Source organism: Pterocles gutturalis, unplaced genomic scaffold (assembly GCF_000699245.1).
Source record: "Pterocles gutturalis isolate BGI_N339 unplaced genomic scaffold, ASM69924v1 scaffold42107, whole genome shotgun sequence".
Classification (NCBI taxonomy): Eukaryota; Metazoa; Chordata; class Aves; order Pterocliformes; family Pteroclidae; genus Pterocles; species Pterocles gutturalis.
The window spans coordinates 16,815-37,644 of record NW_010109266.1 but is presented as its reverse complement, the minus strand read 5'-3'; the positions used below and the strand labels follow the sequence as shown (position 1 = coordinate 37,644).

Here is a 20,830-nt window from a genome sequence, read left to right as displayed (position 1 = left end):
TGCTCGGCTGGCGGCCGGGAACGGGAAGAAATGAAATGTGTTTTTCCACCCCCTCTACCATCCCCCTTTTCTCCTTTTCCCGTAGAAAAAGTGTTCGCCAGCCTCCCGCAGGTTGAACGAGGCGTTTCCAAAATTATCGGAGGTGATCCTAAGGGCAACAATTTTCTGTATACCAATGGAAAATGTGTCGTCATCAGAAACATTGATGTAATGTATCCTGATTTATTTTGTTTCCTAGTATAGAGCTTTCGCTAAGTTTCCTTTGCTCCCCAGCTCCTCTCCTTTAATAGCCCGTGCTGCGCTCACGCTCAGCCGTTGCCATTGAGGTCACGGGTCTGATGGGCAGCGGGGGAATAAGCAGGGTGCGTGACTCAGGCGGAAAACCATGGGCAGCGACTGTGAAAACCTGTAGGAAACCTCAGGGAAATGTGCGGTTCTCTCCCTCTCTTTGCATAGCATTTATAGATGAGAGACTGGTATATTCTGGTTGGCCCTGTTTGTCTTCCTGAGTATCACTATTATGAAGTTGAGTGTTGTGCTTGCTTAATAAATTAACTCTTCCCTGTTTGCTGTACTGGGCCTTTTGCTTGTAAATGAAGTATGCAAATACTTGTAGTAAACACCAGTCTTTAAATGCATTAGTCCGGAGCTTCTTTGGGATTTTTTTTTCCCCTTACTCCAGGAATCAAAACAGTTGTCAGTTGCTTGACTCTGGTAAGCTGTCTCCACACTGAGTGCTCAGCCCTGGTCACAGGGAGCTTTTCTCATTGATTAAATATTAGAATGCCCCAGTTAATGTTTTCAGTGATGTGGAGGTTTGCAGGTTTTTTTTCTCTTCTCTGGTGGTGACTAGAGAAATGTTAAGCGAGTTATTTAAATTATTTATTTTCAAAGATGGCATCCTTTTGAGAAGTATGGAGGAAGCATTACGTGTCTAGGTTATTGTCTTGCTACTGGTTTCCAAAAAATACTTTTCTTCAAAGTAAACACTTACTCTTTAGGAAATCAAATTCTTTCCTAGATTTACAGTCCTCCCTTACTGCAGATTTGGCCTGCAGGGCGGCAGGGCATAGGCAGTATGACACCTCTCTGGAATTTTTAGGTCTCCACAACAATGGATTTGTTCATGGCTGCTTCTGTAAATCACCTTTGTAAACTGAATTTTTATGAGCTGTTTTCCTGATGATGTAGCTCATCACCTCCACTGTATCCAGGCATTTCCTTCATTGTCATGCTGTAATAGAGAAATGCCACTAATAACTTAATTTGTTGCAAATTTCTTGTTTGATATCAGTTTAAATTCGTCCACTTAAACCCAAAAATGAACTTGCACTCTGGTTTTGATGTCTCAGTATAATGTTGTTGTAGTAGTGTTTCAGTCTTGGTATTGAGAAAAGTTCCATTTTCTGAAACCAGAAGCTGCAATTAAACACTGTAATGACACACAGTGCAATGAGAGAAGAGAGAAAAGCCACTCTGTGCTTATGTTACAGTTTTTGCCTAAGTTATGGATTGTGATCTCTTCCCTTGCAGTGTCATTAGTAATCATCTAACCCTAATTTTGGGGGTTGAATTGGAAGAAGACAGTATGCTTTTATCTTCCTGAATCAGCTCACTGAAGATTTGCCCAGTGCGAATCTTAGTCCCAGCATGAGGCAGAATGTAGAGCACAGGGCAAGGTCTGAGTACAGGTGAGGTGGGATTGTGGGAATTCAGATTTAGACTGTTTAAACTCTCAAGGGGAGTTGAGAATGGAAGTCCTAAATCCTTCAGTTTTGTGGTGTAGTTCATGCTGGTACACATTTACCTGACTGGCAAGGAGAGTCTGCTACTGTTAATAATTGACAAGGGATGCTTTGCAGACAGCTACAGAATGTATTGTAGCAGTGACACAAACTGACCAAAGCCTGTGCTGTGGCATTTGTGTTGGAGAATGTTAGAATTTGTTCATAACCAGATATGGAAGTGTGTCTGCTCTTAGTTGAGAGCCGTGCCTTCTCTGAATAATGTAGAAGTCTCTACAATAGTTTGCAACAACCAAATGAAATACTGGGAGGTCCATGTGTAATCCCTCCAAGAACAGTCTCCAATGGGATGGTTGTATGCTATTTAAAAAAACAGGTCATCAAAATGCAGTGATCACCTTTCTCTTAAGTGTGAAACTATCTAGTATTAGCTTATCAGTGGTGATGAATATAGTGTTCAGGGTTAATGCTAGAGACTACCAAGAAAAAGTCCTGGAGCGGTGCTGGAACACTGCAACAGCACTGTGAGTCAGGAGGACTACTGATATTTGTGAGGTTTCATACCACATTAATATTTTATCATCTTCATGGGTCTAAACCTGCTTTGAAACTTCAACTGCTCGCTTTCATATATGGCTCTGGTTTCAGTCTTCGAAATAAGCCACACAAGCTCACTCTTCTTGTGGTACCTAACACGAGATTCAGCATTTGTCCCAGCTAACAATGTAATCTTATCCTAAAATCTCTTCAGAAGTGGGGGGAGGGGGGGGCTGGGATTTTATGTGAAAGACATGCAACTTAAACTGACTTTACAAGCAGAAATAATAACAGAAAATAGCAGAAATAAACAGCATGTCAATTGGCAGCTCTAACTTATTGCCTGGTTTCTTGATCTATTGACTATATCTTAAATTTGGGAGTCTGTCTTTCGTTTAACCCCTTAAGTTGGTCTGTTAAGTCCAGTCTCTTCTCATCTTGGCTTCCTGGACTCTTGGAGATTCTTTCTGTAAAACAGGAGCTACTAATGTATGTCCTTACTAACAAAGTGTAGGGTTTTTTGAACTCCCTGAACTTGTAGGTGATACAGCTGTAGCGTGGGGAAAACATTACCTTTCCTTGTTTAGATAAAATCCCATTGCACACAAGATGGAGAGTGACCTGCATGTTGTAAATGCAGATGCTTGTGACTTAAGTAGAGCTATAACACGCTGTAATGTATAAAAGCAGGAGTGAAAAAGAGCTGCTTCTTGCATCGGTAAGCTGTATTCTGTCTCCCGAGATGTGGCAGGACTGCAGCAGCAAGAACTCTTGCAGGCAGGAGACTTTGCTTCCTAAACAGAGCAGGTGTTTTAGTTTTTCCTGATTGGATGGCTGAGTCATACCATAACATCGGGTGGCTTTCTGGTTTGGTTGAATACGTCTGTATTAATTATAGCCGTTAAAATGGACTTCTGTGCTGACCATGTGAGTCAAGAGCTGGAAGATACCTGCTAACTGGTAGAAATATTTTTCTAAAGCGTACTGTATTACTATTGTAGCATATGTGCACTATATTTGGAAGATGTACAGGGTGGCTTTCTTATACAGTTAATTTGAGAGCAGATTTTGCCTTGATGTCATTCTTTTTTGATTTGTGTGGCACCTTTGTAGTGTAACACTACTGATCTGCTGAGACGCTGAGTAAGTTTTGTTACCCAGCCTGAACATCTGAAAACATGTTTGAGACTGATGAGATAAAATTGTGGTGGAGTGGCAGTGCATTTCTTTCAGAATTCTAGTACGACTCTTGATACTAGGGAAACCATCTTTTACTTTGCTTGTCTACTAGCTTTTTAACCAGATTGCAGTCAGCAAGAAAGAGCAAGCCTTGCACACCTCATTGGTTACTAAGTGATCTTGAGTACACAGTGATGATTAACAGCCATGCAGTATGGTTAACCATATGCTTAATTTTCGTACTTAGCTGTAGTAGAACTTCTGGATCTGTGCTGGAAAGCACAGCTCATGTTTAGTATTCTAGTTGGGTAACTGCCTTACCTGGGCCAGCCCCATAAAAAGAAACCCGGTGCTTGGTCTATTGTTTTGGGGAGTGTTTTTCTACTTTTCAGCAGGTATTGGAGAGGAAAGGGTCAGAGCAATCCTGCCTGTTAGAGAAAATACTTTAATTGTGTCAGTTGCTAGAAATCGGTGTTGCTGGACAGCAGTGTTATGCAATGTGTGCTGCACTTCTCAGTGTGAGACAATAGCTCAACTTAAGCTGGAAGGGTGTGAGAGTAGGAGTACGAGGAGAAATTCTGAATTTAATATTTGAATGTCTGGTTTTATTCCTTTGAAAATCAGGAAATACGACCTAGTAACTTTTTTTTTTTTCCTTTAAACTAGAATCCTGCAATTGCTGACATCTACACAGAACATGCCCATCAGGTTGTAGTTGCCAAGTATGCTCCCAGTGGATTCTACATAGCATCTGGAGGTAAAGTGTCAGTGTGGATGCTGCATGAGATATGTGGACAGAGCTGTTAAAACTTGCTGCAAAACAGAAAAATTAACACTTCCCATTTATGTACAGAGTACACAGTCAATGTGACATGCTTCAGTGGAATTATACATGCCTGAGGGAGGAACAATCTGTAGTTGTTCCTCTGACCTCTTTCTAAAACAGTGAGTTTAGTGACATGCTTGGTCTTTTTCAAATTAATTATTTAAATCAAAAAGAACCTGAAAATGAACTTTAAATACTTCATGTGAAGTGTTAAATATAAAAATCTTGGTGTAATGAATGACTTGCGTACTTGCAGAAGAAGGAAAAGTTATTTCTGAAATACAGAACTGTTGTTTCTGTTTGTTAATAAACTTTCGTGCTTTGGGGGCAGGGGAGGGATTCTAGAAGAGCGTATAGTCCTTTCTTTTCCCTCCCCCTTTCTTCCTGACTGAACTTGGCAAGACTTGGCATGATTTTTCTTACAGTTGTAACCTGAACTAAAAAAGCTTTCTTTGGTAAGTTAGTGGGAAAAGATGCTGATTCTCATTTTCAGTGTAATGTATGTGAATCAATAGTCTGAAAATGGGTAACATGAATTTCTACAGCATGCATTTCCTGGATTGTTGGCAGAAATGTCTGCAGTTTTAGATGACTTACAAAGAACTGAGCAAACTCTTTTTAATAGAAGCTTTCTTCAAATAATCGGTCTTTTTTCAGGAGGACTTTGGTATACAGTTGAAGACTATGGATAAATACAATACTATAACTTCAATTTCTTAAAAATAATTGCAGTTAATCTATAGATATATTTTTTTTAAAATCTGCTTGCCATTGTCAATTTAAAATGCTTCAGAAGCAAGTAATGTGCCCAAATACAGGAATACTTCTAAGTAATGTATCTGAAAATAAAACAATCTGAGTATGAGCCCCTTAGAAAGGAAGTTCAGACTCATGCACAGGTCTTAGTAGAATGGGAGTTTCTCTTTCAGCAATTTTAAGGGAGCAATGTTTTTTGAAATGTAAAATGGTCTGTCCTTCTTGGCTTCCTGCATATCAGAAAGCTGTGTTAGAATATGTATCTTTTGAGTCCCGGGGAAGCTTTTAAGAACACTGATTTTGGTTTGGTTTTGTTTTGTTTTTTTCTTTTTCCTTCCATCCCTATCTGAAAGGAAGCAGAGCCAGGATTTTCTTGGCTCAGTCTTGTGTGTGTGAAACATGTCAAATTGAGCACCTTCTTAAAATCTATTTTGTGTTCTCTATTCTACAGACTTGGTTCTCTGAGTTTGTGCTGTACTTAACCTTCAGAATAGCCATCTCTTTTGTTCTTGTAGCCTTGTAGATTTTCAGTCCTGTGTAAAAGAACAGTAGTATAGCCTGATATGTGAAGTTTTTCATTAATGATCAGCTTAAGGAAGCTCCTTGCTCCTACAGGAGTATTCAGTTAACTTTTTTTCAGAAGTTGTCTGTCATACTCAAGTAAATGAGTCCACGTTGCAATATTTCCCTTAAAAAGTGTCTACTGTATGTCATTTATAAATAGTTTTGTGATACTGCTGAGCATGGGGTCTGAAGATAGTATCAGGCTGTTTAAGCTGTTTCTAAGTATAACATGTAAGATTCATTTCTCTATAAATCTGCATTAGCCGTGCAGCCTGTATTAATACTTCATGTGCTTGATGAGACAGACCTTTGGCAATACAGTGTTTGACTTGTATGGTAATTTCCCTTACTGCAGTCATAAGAGATGTAGTAATGGGAGATAACACAAAGTTAAAGCTGTATGTGTCCTATCTATTAATAGATGCAGCAAACAATTAGATTTTGAAGTCCATATTAAAATTCTGCTTCAATAACAAATTCTCTGTGTAAAGTAGTGGATTCTGCATCTGTTCTTTTAGCAGAAGTGGAGAAGATCCATGATCAGTTCCCAAAGACACAGCATTGCTGTATGTTTAAATTGAATTGTAAAGATACACCAATAAACAGTAAACAGAACTCAAAAACGTTCTACTGAGGTATAAGGTATATATTTTAGCACATGGTTTATTCTAAAACTGGCTTTTATGAAGGGTCCAATGCACACAGTTTGCTGCGTGGGTTTCATTAAAGATGTGTAAACCTGTCTGTGTAGAGAACAATTCCTTTGGTTACAATGGTGCGGCACAGTAATTGCTGTGAATAGAAGCAAGCTCTAGGGCTGTGTAATACTGAGAGGAAACAGTGACAAAGGAAGCTTTCATTATATTAAGTCTTAAATGGTTATGACCTGCGCTGTGTCCACTGCTTGTGACATTACCATTTTTGAGTATTCTGTTAGATTCCTTTGTAGTAATCCAGATAGTGCAGGTGTCCACGTGTGCATTGTGCGTACATGCTTTTGTATAGAAAAAGTATGCAGATGAGTGTGCAGCAGTTGAGTTCTACTATGGGCAGAAACATCTTTGTATGTTTTCATATACCTGGTATTTGTATGCAACAGGAGTTTGTTGTGAAGTTACAAAAAAGCTGAGGTATGAATTCTAGTGCATCAGCCACTGTCCAGTGGTTTACTTCCCAATTAAGTGTGGGTAAGCTGTCCTGTAGCTGCTGGGCAGAGGGAGCTGATTTTGGTTTTTTGGGCTTTTTTTGTAACACATTCCAGCTGGTAACATTAGAGTTCCTACCCTTCTGCTGTGCAATTTTTTTCACGTGTCTGTTTGCAAAAGTTGGCTCCACGTGCTGTGTCTGTTGCTGCATGTCTTGAACCTTAATATCTGATTAAAAACATAATTCAGTGAAACAGATGTAGTCTTAAGCATTCCTAAATCAAGTGATTTGTAGTAATTGTAATAAGGTAAGATAATAGTCCCTAATACAAGTGTTCAGAGTTGCTGAAAATCTGTATCCTGGCAGATTCCTGAGTCATGTGCCTGAGTCATGCTGGAACAACAATAGTTATATTCTATTTTATTATGGCAGATGTCTCTGGAAAGCTGAGAATCTGGGATACTACACAGAAGGAACATCTACTGAAGTATGAGTATCAGCCATTTGCAGGAAAAATTAAGGACCTTGCCTGGACTGAAGACAGCAAGAGAATAGCTGTGGTTGGAGAAGGAAGAGAAAAGTGAGTGATTCTTCTGTATGCGTGCGTGTGTGTGTATATATACACATATAGAAGCACACGCATATACTGTAAACCTCTGTATTCTAACAGAGCAGGTTCTTTGCAGAAAGCTTTTAATTAAAGGGAAGAAAATAATGGCTGTTCCATGTTAAGGCTTGAAGTTGTGCTGGTCTGCAGCAGAATTCCTTATGCAATATTAGACAGCAATTGACAGCTGTAAAACTACTTGTAAAATTCTTTTAGAATTGCTCAGTTTAAAACTGTGTGGGTCTTGTTTGGTTTTTAGAGGCAGGTATTACATTCAGTGATAGCTGTTTAGTATGCCTTTTGGTGGATTTTTTTGTCTTAATTCTGAGAGAGTAGGAAGGGAGAACTACAAGACAAATCTTTTCCCTCTTCTGTCACCCCTCCCAAATTTAGAGGACATGATTCAATAAGAGTAAAAAATAAAGAAAAAAGGTGTATCTGAATTTTCTCCCTGAGCAACACAGACATATTTTCAGGCCTTATGGTAATTAAAAGAAAATCACAACTAGTTATCCTTGTCTTACTAAATGAGCTGACCATTACAGTCAGATTTGTATAATTTAATGTTTAAAGACTGACAGATCTTTAAGGAAGAGTCCAGACCAGGTAGTCTTTATTTTTGAATATCTGAAAAACATAGTGTGGTCCTGTTCCCTGGCCCTGTGCACCATTATTCTAATCACCGTCATGTACTGTGTCCTGATATTTGTTTCTTCGGCCTCCATCGCTCCCTGCACCCCCACCTGGCCCTGGGTACTATGTAAATTTGCTTTCCTGCTTCAAAAAGTCTGATGGTTTCCTGTTAAATGTGGATGCACTTTCAATCTAGAATTTTGCTGAAGTGATTCTATAGAACCCCTTTTTTAACAATGATGCTCTGGCAGTTTACTGCCACTGTAGTGATTATACAGATTTTTCTTTTTTTTCTTAACGTGATTTAAAGTAAGTACTGACAGAAATGCTGTTATAACTCTTCTTCCTTAAAACTTTTAAGTATAATAGTTGTAAAAGTGATGGTACCCAATCTAAGCTAAATAATGAGATAAATGATCTGATGTCATTGTTATCCTATCTTTGTGCATTCTGTGTTGCCACTGTAGTGATTATACAGATTTTTCTTTTTTTTCTTAACGTGATTTAAAGTAAGTACTGACAGAAATGCTGTTATAACTCTTCTTCCTTAAAACTTTTAAGTATAATAGTTGTAAAAGTGATGGTACCCAATCTAAGCTAAATAATGAGATAAATGATCTGATGTCATTGTTATCCTATCTTTGTGCATTCTGTGTAGTGGCTAGGCAGACAGAATAACTTACTACTTTCTTTTATAAACTGACAGCCTTACTAAAGCATAAATTTTGGATCTCTGAATTTTAGAAGCTTTATACATAGAACTTGCTTGTCTGTCCCCTTCAGCAAATGTCTCCTATTGAAGATGAGATTTTTCTCTCCAGCAAGATCTCGGATATCCTTCAGGGAACTATGATGTGCTTGCATGAGATTAACGAGATGACCTAATTTCTTTTCTTTGAGTGCACTCAAATCTGCTGTTTGCAGATGCTCAAGCAGTTAATCTACATGTAATTTCTATGAATTGTTGTTCTTGTGTGCTTTTTCTAACTAGATTTGGAGCAGTGTTCCTGTGGGATAGTGGTTCTTCTGTTGGTGAGATTACTGGGCACAACAAAGTGATCAATAGCGTGGACATTAAACAAACAAGACCATATCGTCTGGCAACTGGCAGTGATGACAACTGTGCTGCTTTCTTTGAGGGACCGCCATTCAAGTTCAAGTTTACAATAAGTGTGAGTTTAAGTTTAGTTGTGGTTCTGTTAAACTGTGCAGGAAGTTGACTAGAAGCTTTCCAACAAGCTTGCAGTTCTTATCACAACTAGCTGTTACAACAAAAGAAGTTCTTCGTTCCCCCTTTTGAGGCATAGCTGTTCTCAAGTGGCTTTCTTAAACCCATGTGTGGGTAAAACTGAAGACTTGTCTCAGGCCAAGAAAACTGAAATAATTTTTCTGTTTTGTTTTGTTTCTTTTTTTTGTTCTTCATCCTCTTCTATAACTTCAGTAGGAGGATGTTTGATTGGCCTTATTGGTGCTTTCTGAGCTCTGCTTCCCACTGCAAACCTGCATAGAATTTCTTAATACTCTGCAAGCTGCTTGGTTCAAGAAATGTGATGGTGTGAATGGAATTTTCCAATCTGCTTAAGAGTGCTCAAATCTGAAATCCCAGGGCAGCTTAGAAAGGCCAAGTGTAGCTGTTTGAAAATGTAACCGATTTTCACAGTTAGGAATGGGTTTGTAACTGCTGTGGTCAGCTTTCTATTTCTATATTCCCTTTCACTTTTTGTTTCTTATTCTACTAGTTAAATTTCTTATGCAAATTAAGCAAAGCCTGGAACTACCACATTTAAGACATTCATTGTTACTTCAGGCCAAATAAAATAAAGAGCGAAAAGCTTCTGCAGTTGTTTCTGATTCGGATATCTGAAGACATGTCTTTTGCCTAAAAAAAAAAAAAAACCACAAAACTATTGCAGAGATATTGGATATTATTGCAGTAGTAAACTCAAAATGTTTTAAAAACACAACAGTAGGTCTTTCATGTGCCTTGAGTAGTCTTTATACACTGATTTTGGTAAGGATTCCATTCCAGTTCTAGAAAAGGAATTGTTTTGAGCTCTGCAATCCAATGAAATGATGTAGTTGCCTAATATATTTCTGAACTTAAATTGATACTTGCATTTTGCTAAGCTGGTTCTTTTGGAACTTTGAAGTCTGAGTTGCTTACCAGTGCTGGTATATGATGCAGTCTTCCTTTTACAATGATATTTTAATTATGTATGGGATTCTGGTACAGGCTGTTATATGGTTCAGATTAGAGCTTGAGGTATCATCAGGAAAAAAAAAATCTATAGTTAAGGAAAGTAGGTTAGAACCTGCCTTTCGTAATACTAAAAATAGTCTCCCAAATCTCTTTGCATGGGAGCTTTGGCCTCATTGTGGTGCCTCCCTATTTAATGTGTTTTCTAGTTAGCATGGTTTGAATAGTCTCCTATTTGTAAATAGTCTATTTGGGGAGCATACATCAGTCTTGCCTGGTTACTTCACAGAGCTACCACTAATGCAGTTTCCCAGAAATGGAATTCCAGTAAAATAATAATTCATCCTCCATGCCTGTGTTTTTTTGCAATAAGAATAAAGTACTCTTGTGTATAAAACTTACTTGTGCAATGAAGCAAGAGTCAAAATCTGGAGAATGTTGCAGAGGATCTCGGTGACCAGAAGGGAAGAATCCCATGTTTGCATCTAGGCTGCAGCTGAGAGTTTTTCCTAACTATCCCTGAAATGGGGTACTTGTTCAGCTGGTGTTGTGCTAAGTTGTTTGAACTACATCAGGGTTGATGTCACAGTTTCTTCCCTGGACTGTTCTTGATCCCCATGACCCTCCTTAGGTACAGGCTCTGTAGCAATTCTCTATAGCAGGCATCTCCTAAACAGCTAATTTATGTCTTACATGTAAGAGAACTTAATTGTTACTGAATTGTCTTCTATGTAAAAAGGTCTGTTTTTATTTTGTGTGCTGATTCTTAATTTTTTTCCTACAGGACCATACACGGTTTGTGAACTGTGTGAGGTTTTCTCCTGATGGGAACAGAATTGCTACAGCTAGTGCAGATGGCCAGGTAAAAAACAAGGCACAATCACTGTAGTGATTTTAGTAAGAGAAGTGGGGTGTTCTTCTGCATTTTGTGAGTAGGATTAGTATTGTAAAATTCATGTTTCTTCTTTTTTCATGCCAAGAAGTGACTGGCTTAAGCTTTTAAGTATCCTTCGTAACAACTGATACCAGTCAGGCTAGTCCTACGCAGCTTTTTTCCCTGTTACATCTCCCTAGCATATTACTTCTCTTACAGATATTTTGGAAGGAACATATTAGACTTTTGGAATATGTATGTCCTTGTTATGATTCTGAGAAATCTGGCTGAAATACTGAACTCATAGATAGCAACCCAGCTCCATTTGGACTCCGTACTGTTCAGGGCAGGTTTCACAATGACTCTTTTACCATAGGTAACTCCTTCTAAGAAGGCAGATTCCCATGACTGCAGCTAAGCAGCCACTCTCACAGCAGGAGTCAAAAATGTGACATCTTCCAGAATTTCAAATGTCACGATCCAATGTACCGAGTGGCTTACTGTGGTTATTTACGACTGCCATTTAATTTGTTTAGTCTCAGGTATTTAATACAGGAATACTTGTGCCTCTGCTTCAAAAATCTAGTGTTTGATAAACCTGCAAGCATGCTGTGTAAAAAAAAGAATGCTCTGTGCAGTGCAAGTAACAGTGTTTCAGTTCTTGGGTTTTTTTCTGTTACTGGTTTTCCCTTAAGTTGTATGTCTGTGCTCTCTTAAGATTTTTGTTTATGATGGGAAGACTGGAGAGAAAGTGTGTGCTCTTGGTGGAGGCAAAGCTCATGATGGAGGTATTTATGCTGTAAGTATCACTTCATTTGTACAAATGGTCCAAAGTAGTTCATTATCAAGTTCATTGACTGTGAAATCTTGCAATAATAAATGCATTTACTTTTTTTTTTTTTTTTTTACAGATTAGTTGGAGCCCTGACAGTAGTCAGTTGCTTTCTGCTTCTGGAGATAAAACTGCTAAAATCTGGGATGTTGGTGCTAATTCTGTTGTTAATACCTTTAACATGGGATCAAATGTGTTGGATCAGCAGCTGGGTTGCTTGTGGCAGAAAGACCACTTAGTAACTATCTCCCTGTCTGGCTATATCAATTATTTGGACAAGAACAATCCAAATAAGCCTTTACGTATCATAAAGGTAGGTTAGACTTCTGTTGTTGCACCAATTTCTGCAGTAAATGACCCGGTGGTTGAAGTTTTCTAGATGGAACAGTAACTGTTGAAAAATGGTTTTGTTTAATTTAGCATTGCCAGACAAGTTATGTGTCACTGGCTCTTGCAAGTCACATGAATCAAGAAGTTAAAATGTTATATGTGTGATTCTGTGCTTTGTACAAATTTATGGACTGATTTTGGTTTCAATTAAGGTTATCAGCTTATCTTTCATAGCAGCTTTTAATCATTCTTCAGATGAGAAAAAAAATACAGCATAGATAGAAAACTACCAGGGATCTCTCATTCTACCAGAGCTAGCGTATTGTGAACAAGGTGAGTAGGGTTACTGTGCAACTGAGCTTTAATTTTAGGAATTAAAATGTTCGCTGACACAGCACTCTCACGGGAACTTACATTTTTACATGAACTAGAAACAGTCGCCCCAGATTCTTGTTGCTGCTGTAATTCTGGCAGTTGGTGTGGGTACATGACCATATTTAGTCCTCTTCACTGAACCATAAAGTGTCTGAAGTGTCTGAAAAGCAAACTTTGTTGATGAAAACGCCAGGAAAGTATTTTGGCCCAGACAGTTAATAAGGATACTCATAGTGCCTATTCCTTTTCCTCAAGGAGTAGCACACGGAAATAGCAATGCTGCAACAGTTAAATGACTGTACCGTTCATTAATGACTTGTATTCTGGGTGAGTTTTAATGGGTGTGAATAGTGATACGTTATTTTCTGAATAACCTATAGTTCTTCTCAAGTAGGTTTGATTTATGTATGTGTTAAGATTAAAAACTACCCCTCAGTAATTATTATGTGTGTCCCATTCACAGGGTCATAGTAAATCAATTCAGTGTCTTACGGTGCATAAAAATGGTGGAAAGTCCTATATTTACTCTGGAAGTAATGATGGTCATATTAATATCCTTTGAATTACAGTGATATTTGTTCTAGCCTTACAGTCCAAGACAGCTCATTAGGAGGGGAAAAATAAAGCTTTGCCAAAGAAAAAAACCTTACATTTATTGGACACAAATTTTATGTCTGATGAAGTATATTTTGCTTTCCCCTAACTTGCCTGTTTTACTGGTTGCCTTTAAACTTACCTGCTAAATATAAGCCAGTTCTTAATTTCCAGTTATTGCTTCTTTGTGGTAGATAAATTGTTAGTAAGGAGGAGCAAGTAAATACGTAAATTAGCTTTTCGTAACTTTCCATGTATTCTGTCATACATGCAAAATACGTATTGCTGTGTCTTGCTGTTACGTGCAAGAGATAGGTAGGTCTTACCATGTGCTGGAAGTCATGTATTTTGTTTTTCATGTGCTCAGGACAAGAAATATAAACTCTTGATCTATCTCTGACCCATTTACATGCATTTCTCTTTACAGTTGCGTTTTTTCCACCTGTATTAAGGTGTGTTTTTGAAGTTCAGTGATACATTGTGTTCTTTATTTGATATCCCAAATGTCATCAGGCTTTCTCACTACTGAAGAGAGCTTGTACTTCTTTTGAGACTTGAATATTTCAGTCCTGTTGGTTTCTGGAGCAAAACACTGGGAATACAGCCTGGTTCCTGGAGGACATGTTAAAGCGTGAGGCTGAGATGTAGATGTGTTCAGCTAGAAGACTGTTGGCTTTTCTTCAACTTGCTGAAGCTTATAAATACAACTACGGCCCTTCATCCTGTTTGCTGTGATGCATTAAAATGGTGTCACATTGGCATAAACAGTTATAAATAAATGACTTTTTTCTTTGCGGAGATGTAGTATAGTGTTAATAGTTCAAACTAATGTTAACATATCATGTCAGGGAAAGCCGGTGCTGCAGGACTTCTAACTATAATTCTTTAAAAAGTATTTCCTGTTCTCAGACCTAATGCTAATTGTTCCAGTATTTGCTACTCTTTCTGGTAGGTCATTTAGCTCTTTACAGAAAATCAGATGTTCATCTAATAAATACTCTGTGTGAAGCTGGTTGGACACTGGTACAGGTTACCCAGGGAGCTTGTAGCGTGTCCATCCTTGGAGATGCTCAGAACTCACCTGAAAGAGCAGCATGCTGTAGCTGACCTTGATCTGAGCAGGGGGTTGTAATAAACAGTCTCAGGAGGACCCTTCTAACCTTAGATATGCTGACAATTCTTTTAACTTTCTATGATGCTGTATGTGACTGCACCAGTATTTTCAAATGTTCCTTAATTCTATTATGCACATTATTGGGATTCTGAAACTGGAGAGAATGATGGCTTTTCTGGCAAAGGCCATACCAACCAGGTTTCTAGAATGGCAGTGGATGAAATGGATCAGCTGGTCACCTGCAGTATGGATGACACTGTGCGCTATACCAACCTTAGCAAGAGGGACTACAGGTTAGTTAATGTTGCCTTTTATTGTAGTATTGCAGACCTTCATATTTTACAGCAAGAGTTTTGTTGATTTATATGGTAAAGAATTGTATGCTGCAATTTATTCAGGTTTTAAGTTACCATGGAAACTGTAGAAATTATTGCTGTAGCAACCTTGCTTTTTTTCTGTGACAATGAGAAATGCATCCCAGACTTCTCAATTTGTCTCATCCCTTCCATAGGTTAGATAGAGATCTTGTATTGGGTGGCTTAGTTTAGGGAACTGTAGGAAGGGTGTCTGTCTTATGATTCATAAATGCCCAGGAATACTAGTAATAAACGTGGTTAAGAGGGATAGGACACAGCTGTTTCTTCATGGAAACCACAATTGAAGCAAAAAACTTGATAGAATCCTATTGAGATCACCTAGTCAATTAAAAAAAATTAGACTCTAGTGTAGTAACATTGACTTTACTTTGAAGGTGTACTGCCTGGTCAGTGCTCTGAGCAGTAAACAAAAGGAAACTTTGCAGATTATTTAAAAGAGAAGAAAATAATCTTTAAATTATGCATGTTATTGATTATTAGTGGGTCATTACTTGACTAGGCAATTTAAAATAATGGTAGGCATGGAATAATTTTTTTTTCTGCTTTGTCCTTTCTGCTTCTCCACCTTGCCACATCTTCTTCCAGTGGCCAGGATGCTGTCAAAATGGATGTTCAACCAAAATGTTTAGCTGTGGGTCCTGGTGGTTATACTGTAGTTCTGTGCATTGGGCAAGTAAGTATTAACTTGTGGATTGTCAACGCAGTTGCTCTGTTCCTCATGCCATGTATGGTAACTTAATGGTTTCTGACAAACTATGTAGTGTGGGATCACCTTGCACATCTATGGAATTTCCTAACAAGAGCTATGGGGAACATAATTAAGCAGGATACTTGATACTCTTGCTGTTTTGCACCTTGTACGAATTTGACAGTTTTATGTGCACATTTAAATTTCACGTGGTCCTGGATGCATCTGAATTTGTTGATATCAATACAGCCTGGTGCTGGAAGGCTACACGAGTCTAAATTGATATAAGGAAAAAGGAACCGTCTCTTCTTGGTGAACAGAACACTAAAGAGGCATGTCTTGACTGTTGATAAAAGTGCACGCAAAATAAAACCTCTGAAGTACTGACAGCAAAGAGCTCAGGAAGCTTCTGAATTGCTGTCTGTTTCAAGATTTTTGGTTCTGTTTCCCTTCCCCATATTCCCTTTTTGGACAGGGTGAGCAAAACAATAAAGGACAAGGGTGTAAATCAGAAAAGGGTAATACAGGAAAGGTAACTTTGTTCTGTCATGTACCTGCAGGAAAACTTTTTTGTTAGTATTTAGGACTTGTCTGATATATCTTCTAATTTATTATAAAAGTGATTTTTAGTTTAACTTTTTTCAACAGACAGTAGGAATTAAACAGTATGGCTATGCAAGCATGTAACCTCCAAGTAATGATGCTCTTGTCTGATCTGTTCAGTGATTGGAGTTTTGGGGAAAGGATGTCCTGCTTCTGCTTTTTTTTTTTTTTTTTTTTTTTTTTTTTCCAGTTAATCCAACTAAACAATTAACTAATGCTTTTGTACAGCGTACGTAGCTCTAGCTTGTTTGTGAGTAGTATTGAGATCACACAAAATCAGAGAAACTGCACCAAGGCTATCTTGTATCAAAGCATGGTTAACTTCTAATGATTTATGCCTTCTGTATGGATGCTGGTTTTAACACTTGGGATTTCCAGTGGTGTTGTCCAGACCTGTTTTCCATGTGATCTACAATTCCAGTTGTCCATGGTATAGAACTGGATAGGAAATAGCCCTTAAAATTTAAAGTTGCAGTATTAACTTGCTACTAATTTGTTCCTGCCTCCCTTCCTTTAACAGTGAACCGGGAAGGGAGTAAACATTGCTAAAAATACTGTTTTGTCCATGTTTGTTTCATGCTCAAACCAAATGAGGTAAAGCTAAAGGCAGTAGAGCATGCCCTGCACTACCTAATTTAGAGAACATAAGTATTCTGGTACAGCAGATTAGTTAGTCACCGCACATAGGCATTTCTTTAATTAAAAAAAAAAAAAAAAAAAAAAATCTGTTCCCTAAAATCAGAATACGGTAAACTTATGAGGAGTCAGAGTAGATTTGTATTTGACTAAGTAATGTACCTTAGTCATTGTTTTGTGTAAGGCACTTTGAAGAAAAGTCTTAGTAGTTTCTGATTTTTCTATTTACAGATTGTCTTGATGAAAGATAAGAAAAAATGTTTTGCAATTGATGACCTTGGTTATGAGCCAGAAGCTGTAGCCATTCACCCTGGAGGAGGTACAGCAGCAGTGGGAGGAGCGGTAAGGTTGCACTTCTTAAAACGGAACCATTTTGAATGTTGGAACTAGTAACAGAAGCATTTGACAATAGTAGGTGTGTTGTGTTGAGAAGTAGTAGGTGGCAGTTTGTAACAACAACAGTATTGTGACAAGTATACTGTGTGTAATTGGTATTCCTGGGCTTTCATTCCCCAGGTTCTCCCACCATTGTGACATGATGTCTATTTTTTTATCTTGTATTTGCTGCTTTTAAATTATCAGTTATGTTTTACCCAGTGTATGCCTGAAGTAGAAATCAGGTCTATATTATAGACTTGGTGTATTGTAGCCAGCATAAGCAGGTTCTTTAAACTTTCTTAATACAAGCACTACCAAATAGAATTGATGCAAAAAGTTCTAGAAGCTCAGTAAGCTTACCTCTTTCTATTGTAAAGTGATATTTGTACCTTCCCCCCTTCTTCACTATTAATTTGCAGGATGGGAATGTCCGTTTATATTCAATCCAAGGAACCTCTTTGAAAAATGATGATAAGACTTTGGAAGCTAAAGGTCCTGTTACTGACCTGGCGTATTCTCACGATGGTGCCTTTCTTGCAGTCTGTGATGCCAACAAAGTTGTCACTGTCTTTAGTGTCACTGATGGCTATGCGGTAAGAACTGTAATATCAGGAGTTTTGTCTGTTTAAAAACAGATTGACTGGCATCTTATGTCTAAATCTGTTGTGGTGAAATACAGTGTAGCTGGTGAGAATTAATTGTTAAGTCATTGGTGTATATTTGGTGTTTCTGTGACTGTCTGCTTACCTGTTATTTTGCGTTAGGCCGCTGTGAAAGCAACACTGTGTGAAACATCCATAAGAATGGGTGAGGATGTGTACAGCTTGGAAAACACTCAAACCCATCTAACAACAAACACACAGTTAAATGATGAGAGATTGGATTTGCGCAGGCTAGCAGTAGTTAAATACAAAAGATTACAAAATATGCATATTCCTTATTCGGGTCAGCTGAATCACTAATGTGGGGTTTGGGTTTTTTTTAAATAAAAAGTCAACAAATTACATACATGCTTGCTAGAGAATTTGTGTGCGTTTCTGTAAAATGGACAAGAATGCAGGCTCAATTTGGTAAGAATCATGCAGTACAATAAGATTTTGTAAAGTAAATGAAACAGACTTGGCAATAAAATTTTGCAGGCTGTGCACACAGTTCCATGATAAAACTAAGCAATGGAAGGGATACATTAGGGCAGGGAATCTTGCTCTATCCTTCAGTCTAGTGTCTTTTAACCAAGAACTAAAAAATGGGCAATGTCCACTTTTCAGCTGAGCAGTTAATATGAGTATCACCCTATAAAGTTATTAAGCATTGACTGAAGTCACACTGAAGTAAAACATGCAGGATGACATTCCACAAAAATGTTTCATTTTCTATGTAAAAATTAAAATAACTTTGTTTTTAGACACATCTGTGGAGTTACTTTAAAAGCCTCTAAACAAGAAGTGGCTTGTTGTATATGCACTTTACAGATCCAGCTTTCACAGAAAAAGTCTTAGCATTTTTTACAAAAGGTTTGGATTTTATTGGCCTGATTAGTTTTTAAATAAATAGCCTAAAATGAAGCCAACACTTAGTTTAGGGTATCCATCTGTAGCTGGCATGTGCACTGTCTGGAGTCTTGCAGTAGCTTGTTGTGATGGTACACATGAAAAGACAGTGATTTCCTGAAGTAGCTTAAACTGAAGAAATAACACTATATCTCTTTCAAATAGGAACATAATGTCTTTTACGGACACCATGCAAAAATAGTTTGTATTGCCTGGTCACCAGACAATGAACACTTTGCTTCTGGAGGCATGGACATGATGGTGTATGTTTGGACTGTAAGTGATCCAGAGACCAGAGTCAAGATACCAGGTATTTTTCCTTCAAGATCTTAACTTTTGAAAGTTGCTAGTAGTTCTTGAAATCCAACACAGTACCTGTTTTCTTGAACTAATTGTAAGCAGATATTGGTGTTGTGTGTTTCCAAACGAAATTAGCCTTTATGTTAATCTATATGTAGCTATAATAGCCGGAACTCTTCTGTGGTGTTATTTTGTAGTCACTTTTAAAATACACCATTAGTATTTAATGCAGATGAAAATCATGTATGTGCTGAAGTTTATTTTGTCAGCCTAGCCTTCCTAATTCTTTCCTGTTATTTCACGCTGCCATACAGATGCTCACAGACTACATCATGTAAGCGGCTTGGCATGGCTGGATGAACATACTCTGGTAACAACATCCCATGATGCTTCTGTCAAAGAGTGGTCTATCTCCTACAATTGAAATAAGCCCTCTCTTTGGAAGGACCTAATCAGGGACTAGAACTACTGCAGTGGAACATAGCATTTCTCTTAAAGAATCTGTATTGGCCTCTGGGTCTGCTATCATATCCTCATATCTTTACAGGGTGTTCATATCTGTAATTAAATGTACTTTGAAAGCTTTAGCCAGTAACAGTTTGCACATGAAAAGCACTTAAATTATGTCTGGAGCTTAACTTTTGTGCTGAACATTCCAGAGGCAACAGCCAAGCAAGTTGGTGTGAAAGATTCAGGCGTGAAAGATTCAGACTCAATCAGCTGTTCTTTTCTAACCAAGAAACGTGAGACTGTACAGCATGAGAGTAATACTTCTCATTTTTTCTAATTACAGAACATTTCTGTACTAACGGTCATAGTAAGAATATTTAGTTGTGATCTGAAACCAATCAAGCTGTGTGCAGCTACTGTATATTGCTTTGCTAATCTGTACTGCACCAAACTGTTGCCTCCGATTTTCTCCTCCAGATAACAAAATGGGGTACATACATAATAAACTTTTTATGTATTTCATGTCAAAGCTTTGTGGTTTATTTTAAGGTGGAAGTGTGGGGTTTTGATGTACTGTTGTGGGTATAATGTTTACAAGTAATTGTTGTGGCAACTTCTTGCTTCAGAAACACGTTTGTTGCTTTCATAAATTAAGAATGTCTGGTCATTTCAATGTCAGCGAAAAAGTCATTCTGTTTCAAAGATTAAAGATATTTTCTCTTTGAAGGAGCAGAGGCATGTTATTGTTTAAACACCAGTGCTTCTACCACCTTTTGAAAAAATACAGGAATTAAAATTAAGCATTGTTATGACTTGAATGATTTTTGAGAAGATAGTGTTTGCTGAGTAAGTTTTATGCCTTTGCATGTGCAGCACAGTTGCATGGAAGCCGTTATGCGAACAGATCACAATCTTCTGTTTAGTTCCCTTCTCACACTCTGCAACACATTTAAGTGATTTGATACTAGCAGTCCAACAAGGGTGGAGCAGGACACTCTGATGCAAAGTAGTAGGAAGATTTGCTACCATCTCCAGTGGCCAAAAGAAGTTGTTACTGTCCAGAACTTTGGAAGGCTTTGTAAAAAAACTTCTGTCTGCTAAGTCTTCACCACCACCACCTCTCCAGTGCTCTCTGGTTTTTATTAAGCTTTCCTTTCTGTGTGGACTTGTATGTTGTTTTTCTACCAATCATATTTCTAATGACACTAATTATACAGCAAATAAAATGCTTTTGCTGCTTCTCATACTGTGGACCATTGCTCAATTGCTGAAAAAAATTGCCTGTCAAAAATTACTTGGTGAAACATCTTTTTAAAAGGAAAGATGTTGGTATCTTTTTAGGAGTAGTGATCAGATGTCTTCTGGCACGCACAACAGCATAGAACAGTTGATGTAGGTTTTATCTAAGAGGCAGAGTATTTTGCATCATGGTTTCTTTGTGCTTACTGCTTCTCTCCCATTAACAGTTTGGCACGTCTGTGTATTAACAATGCAAGGCCAAGAGTAGTTTTGGAAAAGGACATTTTTGAAATTAGGCAT

General features: G+C 37.9%; 1 protein-coding gene across 1 annotated transcript; it reads left to right on the top strand.

Annotated features, from left to right (window-relative positions):
* Positions 1-30: 30 nt before the first annotated feature.
* On the top strand, positions 31-20,533 carry WDR1 (WD repeat domain 1). Its single transcript, XM_010072917.1, has 14 exons — positions 31-207; positions 4,128-4,218; positions 7,186-7,333; positions 8,985-9,165; positions 10,975-11,052; positions 11,783-11,863; positions 11,976-12,209; positions 13,065-13,152; positions 14,446-14,602; positions 15,272-15,359; positions 16,845-16,955; positions 17,411-17,584; positions 18,707-18,851; positions 19,156-20,533. Exons 1-14 carry the CDS (start codon positions 31-33, stop codon positions 19,263-19,265), a joined length of 1,863 nt encoding a protein of 620 aa, XP_010071219.1. The 3' UTR covers positions 19,266-20,533.
* Positions 20,534-20,830: the final 297 nt, after the last annotated feature.